General features: G+C 34.9%; 1 protein-coding gene across 1 annotated transcript; it reads left to right on the top strand.

Moving 5' to 3' along the window:
* Nucleotides 1–814: 814 nt before the first annotated feature.
* LOC131034148 (uncharacterized) lies at nt 815–2,479 on the top strand. Its single transcript, XM_057965541.2, has 2 exons — nt 815–1,012; nt 1,091–2,479. Exons 1-2 carry the CDS (start codon nt 815–817, stop codon nt 2,477–2,479), a joined length of 1,587 nt encoding a protein of 528 aa, XP_057821524.2.
* The last annotated feature ends 5,737 nt before the right edge of the window (nt 2,480–8,216 follow it).

Here is an 8,216-nt window from a genome sequence, read left to right as displayed (position 1 = left end):
TTAAATCAAAATCAGTTTTTTTTTGGGCAGTGGTTAACTGTCTGGTTCAGTTAATGCTTCGGGTACATTTACATGTATGTGTCACTTTCAAAAGACAGGGATATATATATGTAAATGTAGGAGAAGCCAAAGGGTGTTCTTTGGTGGAAAGAAAAGAAAAGTTGTATTATTTATTTTGAGATCTCTGTTGTTGGCGGACTTACTGGATATCATATTTTTGTTTTGTAATAAAGGTTCATGATACAACAGTTGCAGAACAGATTGAAAATATGTCATCATGAATCCACTCAGAAACTATTGAAAAGGATAGGGGTTGAAGCTCCTTGCAGCAGGGCTGCTAAATTGGATGTATTGGTTGGTGGTTAAGATTAATAAAAGGATTGGAGTGTTTTTTCCCTATGATGAAATCTAGTTGGATTTCGAGGGTTTTCACTCAGCACAAAAACTGTGTCATTGTGTTGGTTTCTCAGTTATGTTTAGTTCTCTGATACACTTATTTCATTTTCTCTTAAGTTCTTTTCACAGTCACATGTTGATGCAAGCTTTTCAAATGGACTCTTAGTTTTCAGTTTTTTGTGGCCATCTTAGTATTGTTCTTTTGAATTTAAAGATTTAGTGTACTCTGATTCACCCCCTCCCCCTCTCAGAGTACTCGTTACTTCCAACAATTGGTATCAGAGCGTAGTGTCCTCATAGGTTTGTCATAGGATTGATCCTGGTTATTTTGGAAGTTGTCATGTCACAAGTCGAAGGTGCCTCGCTCACTAGAGCTCCTTTATTTGATGGCACAGATTACATTTTTTGGCAAGTTAGAATGGAAGCATTTATTCATTCTCTGGATGTCAGAATGTGGGAAGTTGTATCTAACAAGTATGATGTACCATCTATTGTACCTACGGATGCAAATGAAAGGACAAAATATGAACTGGATAAGAGAGCTCGCTTTGCAATTCTTTGTGGGTTATCAAAAGAAGTATTTGTTAAAGTAATGTACTTCAAATCAGCCAATGAGGTATGGACAAATCTTGAATCCATTTATCAAGGTAATGAAAAGGTTAAAGAATCAAAATTGATTACGTTAAAAACTCAGTTTGATGATTTGAAAATGAATAATGATGAGACAGTGGCAAGTTATTTTCTTTGTATTGATGAAGTTGTAAATGCCCAAAAGGGTCTTGGTGAAGAAATTGATGAACATGATGTGGTTGCAAAAGTAATTAGAACATTATTACCAAAATTTGAAACTAAAATATCTGCTCTTGAAGAGAAGAAAAATTTCTCTAAAATGACTGTGCATCAGCTTCAAAGTACTCTTACTGCTTATGAAATGAGAATTGGTAATACCCCTTCTACCTCTAAGGAAACAGCTTTTAAAATTGAGAAACAGGAAGAGAGTGAGTCTGAATTATCTGATGTTTTTGAAACTTTACTAGTTAGGAAACTTAGGAAGAAGTTTCAAGGAAAGTTTAAATGTTTTGGCTGTGGTAAAACCGGTCACTTTGCAGCAAAATGTCCGTATTTAGATCTAAGTAAAGATGAAGATAAATCTGAAAAATCGTTTAAAAAACCTTGGAATCCTAATAAAAGGTTGAACAATTTTAAAAAGAAGAGTCTTGCGTCAAAAGAAGAGACTGAAGACGAATCTGATGAGTCAAATGTTGGTGGTTGTGAAACACTATTCATGACCAAAGTTGAATTTGAAAAACCAGTTGCAGTAAAATCTGAATCAGATTCTGAAGTTGAAATAGAAGATGTAAATCTCGAAGAAGAACTTCTTTGTGCTCTTCAAGAAGTAAAAAGATTTAAGAAACTTGTAATTTCTTATGAAGATTCCAATCAGATCTTACAACTTGATATAGTAAATGCAAACAAGGTTATTGAAACTCAGAGAAGTCTTATTGAAAGAAAAGAACAAGAAATTAGTACTCTACAAAAACAAGTATACACTCTTGAAAAACAAAAACATTCTACTGAAAAAGGAGAAACTTCACATCAGAATTTTGTAATAGCAAACAGAAATCAGTTTTCGAATAACAAATTTTTCCATGGCTATTGTCGTTTTTGTAATCTGTTTGGGCATAAAGTAAATACTTGCAGATTTGCTAGAGTTCCTATTTTTGGTCATAAACAGTCTTTTGGTTTTGTCAGAGACATAAGATGTTTTACATGTTATCAATATGGTCACACTTCTAAGTACTATAAAAAGTTACAAAAACCTGCAAAAATGTGGAGACCAAAACTTGAACAATCTATGCTTGTTCAAACAGCTCTAATATCTACCAATTCTTCTATTTGGGTTTTGGACAGCGGATGTTCTCATCATATGACAGGAGATAAAAACAAGTTTTCAGCCTTAGAAAATCATCCAGGAGGTTTTGTTAAATTTGGTGATAATACAGGTCTATACATTACTGGAATGGGAACAGTCATGATAAACAAAGACACTCCTATAATGATGTCTATTATGTTGAAGGATTAAAGTATAACTTGCTAAGCATTAGTCAGATTTGTGATAGTGGACGTCAAGTTGTGTTTAATTCTTATGGATGTGTGATTAAAGAAAAGTCAGGGAAAATAATTGCAAATGGTTTCAGAACACATGGTAATTTGTATCATTTGTCAGACTCCAAATATCAAGAACAAAGTGCAGGCATGTGTCTTATGAGTTATATAGATGAAAATTGGTTATGGCATAGGAGATTTAGTCATGTTAATTTCGATAATATGGTCAGAATCAGCAAAAATGAAAATGTTCGAGGTCTACCTCTGATCAGTAGACCTACAAACTCTGTTTGCAGTGAATGTGTAAAAGGCAAACAAACTAAGTCATCTTTCAAATCTAAGGAGTTTCTATCCTCAAGGCCACTAGAATTAGTTCACACAGATTTGTGTGGTCCTACGAAAACACAGTCACTGAATGGTGAAAAATATTTTATGTTGTTCGTAGATGACTACACCAAAATGGTATGGGTAACCTTTCTCAAGCATAAGTCAGAGGCTTTTGATAGGTTTAAAATATTTAGAAAAATGGTTGAAAAAGAGTCTGATTTGAAACTAAAATGCCTAAGATCAGATAAGGGAGGTGAGTTCACTTCTCAAGATTTTGTTGAGTATTGTGAAAATCATGGGATTAAAAGACAGTACTCTGCTGCTCGGACTCCCCAACAAAATGGGGTAGTTGAAAGAAAAAACAGAACTGTAAAAGAAATGGCAAGAACTATGCTTATTGAATCTAATCTGTCTGATAAATATTGGAAAGAAGTTGTTCATACAACTGTATATATTTTAAACAGAGTACAAATCAGAATAAGAACAACTTGCACTCCTTATGAACTTTGGTATGGAAAAACAGCATCTGTCAAGCATTTTAGAATCTTTGGTTGTCAGTATTTTATCAAGAATGATTTTGAAAATCTTGATAGCTTTCATGCTAAATCTGATGAAGGAATTTTCTTAGGTTATTCTTCAAACAGCAAAGCATACAAGTGTTTTAATAAACGCTTGAATAAAATTGTTGAATCTGTTAATGTAGTTTTCAATGAAAATCGGAATGTGATGAAAAATCAGATTCAAGATGTTGATGAGGAATCTAGTTTAGAAATTGGCAATGCCTCAACATCAAAGGAACCAGTCATTACCAAAGTAGATGAAACTAGCTCAAGTAAACAAGAGGAAGTTCCTAACTTTAAGGAAGATATACCTCAGAAAACACCTTCCAAGATAATTGCTAAACGACATCCTGAAACACTTGTGATTGGTGATAAAGATGTTGGTATGATAACTCGTAGAAAGGCAAAACAAATAGAACAAGCTCAGATGGCTGAGCACTTTTGTCTTTTAACAGATTTTGAACCACAAAATGTTTCTGAAGCCTTAAATGATCAATCCTGGTTAAATGCAATGAAAGATGAAATTAATCAAATTGAGAAAAATAAAACATGGGAACTTGTTCCTCGTCCAGATGACAAAAATGTAATTGGAGGAAAATGGATTTTCAAGAATAAGTTAGATGAATCAGGAAAAGTTATTAGAAACAAAGCTAGATTTGTGTGCAAAGGGTATGCTCAACAAGAAGGGATAGATTTTGGGGAAATGTTTGCTCCTGTAGCTCGTTTAGAATCCATTAGAATGTTTCTTTCGTATGCCTCATTTAAGGAATTTATAGTGTACCAAATGGATGTTAAAACCGCATTTCTGAATGGATATCTAGAAGAAGAGGTTTATATGGAGCAACCAGAAGGTTTTGAATCTTCTAATTATACAGATCATGTTTACAGATTAAAGAAAGCACTTTATGGCCTGAAACAAGCACCACATGCTTGGTATTCAAGACTTGATTCACATTTGATTTCTAAAGGTTTTACTAAAGGCAATGTTGACAGTACATTATATACTAAAGTTGTTAGCAATGATCTTCTAGCTACTGAAATCTACGTAGATGATATCATATTTGGATCTACAAATGATGAATTTTCACAGAGTTTTTCAACTATTATGGAATCTGAATTTGAAATGTCAATGCTGGGACCTTTATCTTTTTTCTTGGGTATCCAAGTATCACAACTAGAACATGGACTTTTTATTTCACAAACTAAATATGCAAAAGAGATGTTAAAAAGGTTTCAGATGGACCAGTGTACTCATGTTGGTACACCTATGGAAACTGGGTGTAAGTTGGTTAAGGTTGATGATTCTCTACTTGTTGATCAAAGTAAATATCGGTCTATGGTAGGAAGCTTGCTCTATCTAACTGCTTCTAGACCTGACTTAATGCAAGCAGTTTGTTTGGTCTCACGCTATCAGTTTGCCCCTAGACAATCTCATTTAAATGTCGTAACAAGAATTTTTAAATACATCCAAGGTACTCTGGATTTTGGTTTATGGTATCCAAAACATGGTGATTTTACATTGATAGGGTATACTGATGCTGACTGGGGAGGCTGTGTTGATGATCAACGTAGTACTAGTGGTGCAGCTTTTTTCCTTGGTGACCGGCTGGTTTCTTGGCACAGCAAGAAGCAAGACTGTGTCACTTTGTCCACAGCTAAATTTGAGTATATTGCTGCCACAACTTGCTGTACTCAAATGCTTTGGATGTCTTATCAGTTGGCAGATCTGGGTGTTGTGATATCAAAACCTATGACTATATTCTGTGACAATACCAGTGCTATTCAAATTTCAAAAAATCCTGTGATGCATTCCCGTACCAAACATGTTGCACTTAAATTACAATTTTTACGTGATCAAGTGACTGTAAATGAAATCATTCTTGTTCATGTGTCCTCCCAGGCACAAGTTGCAGACATTTTTACCAAAGCTTTACCAAAGGATACATTCATGCGGTTGCATGATCGATTGGGAGTTTACTCTCAATCCTTTATTTCAACCTGATTTCTTCAGTATGGGGGAGCTTCTCACCATGCTCCCACCCAGGCCCTCTTTGTCCTTGCTGACAAAAAGGGGGAGAATGTTTTGGTTTAGTAACTATTGTGCTTTGGTTCATGATGGTTCTATTGCTTATTTCCATTGTTTCAGATATTATACACAGGTGTTTTGGTTCAGTAATGCTTTTCATGCTGATCTGTTTCAAATTTACACAGTTACAATGAGATTGGTTACATCTTGGTTCTCTGATTCTGATTCTTGACAATGATATTTTGGTTATCAGTTTGATTTTTAGTTCTTTCGGCAATATAGTTTGCACTTGTACGTTAAACTGCTTCAGCATGTCAGAAGTGCTTCTGGTTCACTTAATAATTTGATGAGTATTTGATTCCCAAGTCTGGATTACACGATATGGTTGATATACTTCTATCCCTCTGTTCAATGGTGGCTATGTTTTTGCCATCAAGGACAAAGGGGGAGTTTGTTGACTTTTCTATTTGTCCTTGATGACAAGGCATCTTTGGTGGTAGTATGTGGGTTTTATTTGCCACGTCATGTTAATCACTACATACTTTTAACTCACGTATGTATTGTTATGGTTGAGTTTGACTTGAGTCAGTTTACTCACGTGGCTGGCATTATGAGTTCATTCCGGATGTCAAAAAGAAATCTATTATGTTTTGGGATATTTTGGACTTCAAAGAAAGCACCAGTTTATTTTGTTGAAGCCCGTGTTTTTTTACCACTCTCAGCTGAACTTGCTCGGTGATTTGGAACTGGGAGAATGCGTTGATGATTATGGGTTTCTTCTATTTCTTGCTCCTGTCGTTGCTCTGGACATTGATGGGCTTCTTGTCAACAATACATACTGTTTCGGTTAGATCTCTACTCATGCTCACTGCTGGTAATATTATCGTCCACTTTAATTACAGGTATGCACAGTAAATTTATTTTGAGGAGAAATGATGAGTGTCGAAAGGAAATATGAGGCAAGTTTTTTTTAATGGTTTAGTTGCAGATAACTATTTGTCCTTCCCTCATCTTCCGGCATTGTAAAAGCATAGTAACTGTTTTTTTTGGTTTAAACAATTTGACAAAAGGTTAAGGGTTTGTTACAGTTTCAAAGGTAGTTATTGAAATCATGTTGCAGATTCTTGTTAACCCTTTATGGGTTTGTTACTATGATTATATCAAGTGTTTTTACAGGATGTTTCGGAAATTTTTTAGAGATTTATCAAAGCAGTTTTAAAGACTGTTTCAGTTGGTTACCCTATACGAGGGTTACTTTAGAAGATCTTATTATTCACCCTCCAGTTTTTAAACAAGGTTTTTTTTGGTGCTATTGGGGGTACATATCAAGCAATTGCATCTTATGAAAGGGTTCTTTTTGGATAAGATTTATTGAGAAGTTGATTTTTAAATTAAACCCTACATGGGTTGTGGTCTGATAAATTAAATCAAAATCAGTTTTTTTTTGGGCAGTGGTTAACTGTCTGGTTCAGTTAATGCTTCGGGTACATTTACATGTATGTGTCACTTTCAAAAGATAGGGATATATATATGTAAATGTAGGAGAAGCCAAAGGGTGTTCTTTGGTGGAAAGAAAAGAAAAGTTGTATTATTTATTTTGAGATCTCTGTTGTTGGCGGACTTACTGGATATCATATTTTTATTTTGTAATAAAGGTTCATGATACAACAGTTGCAGAACAGTTTGAAAATATGTCATCATGAATCCACTCAGAAACTATTGAAAAGGATAGGGGTTGAAGCTCCTTGCAGCAGGGCTGCTAAATTGGATGTATTGTTTGGTGGTTAAGATTAATAAAAGGATTGGAGTGTTTTTTCCCTATGATGAAATCTAGTTGGATTTCGAGGGTTTTCACTTAGCACAAAAACTGTGTCATTGTGTTGGTTTCTCAGTTATGTTTAGTTCTCTGATACACTTATTTCATTTTCTCTTAAGTTCTTTTCACAGTCACATGTTGATGCAAGCTTTTCAAATGGACTCTTAGTTTTCAGTTTTTTGTGGCCATCTTAGTATTGTTCTTTTGAATTTAAAGATTTAGCGTACTCTGATTCACCCCCTCCCCCTCTCAGAGTACTCGTTACTTCCAACAGTAAGAACTTTCTTTGTTCTAATCTCACCACCAATTTCTTGTGATTCAAACATTTTTCGGCATGTACTAATTGAATGTTGTCTTTAGTCTCAACTCTCAACCACAAATGATATTTTTAAACCTTATGTGCCAATAGATTTTGCACTTTATTGAGCCAAATGAACAGACAATTTGCGGTGAATTTGAGATTATGAAATTCGAAGAGTTATCTCCCTTAGTGTGAGGAATTATAGGGATAAAATTGTAGAGTTGCTCAAAGAAGACATAGAAGAATTTGAGATTATGAATTGTTGTCCCACAGATGAGTCTGCACTGTGTTTTGAGAAAACTTTAAGGATAGGTTTTTGCTCGATCATGCTACTGAGCTAAAAAATTAGTATCCTATGTCAGCGGGCCGGTATGGGCAAACGATCAGAGCACAACTGGGTGAATTAGCGTGCATCTATTACTATGCCATGATATATAATACTGGTTCCAGTGCAACACAACGATAATTGGCTTCATCCCCTAGAGCAACAAAAGACAATGATGATGATGATGATGGTTCCCAGAGCAGAAATGAAATGCAGACATGACAGAGGAACAAATGAACAAAAAGAAGGTTATTTGATAGAATTCAGATAGACGATGTAATGGAGATCAGTCTGCAGGGCCTTAAGATGAGCAAGCTAACGGTCGGGTCAGACTCTCCTAAAATTAGAGGCAAAGATTT

This window comes from Cryptomeria japonica, chromosome 1 (assembly GCF_030272615.1).
Source record: "Cryptomeria japonica chromosome 1, Sugi_1.0, whole genome shotgun sequence".
Lineage (NCBI taxonomy): Eukaryota > Viridiplantae > Streptophyta > Pinopsida > Cupressales > Cupressaceae > Cryptomeria > Cryptomeria japonica.
Note: the sequence above shows the minus strand (reverse complement) of the source record. Positions and strands in the feature narration are given on the sequence as shown.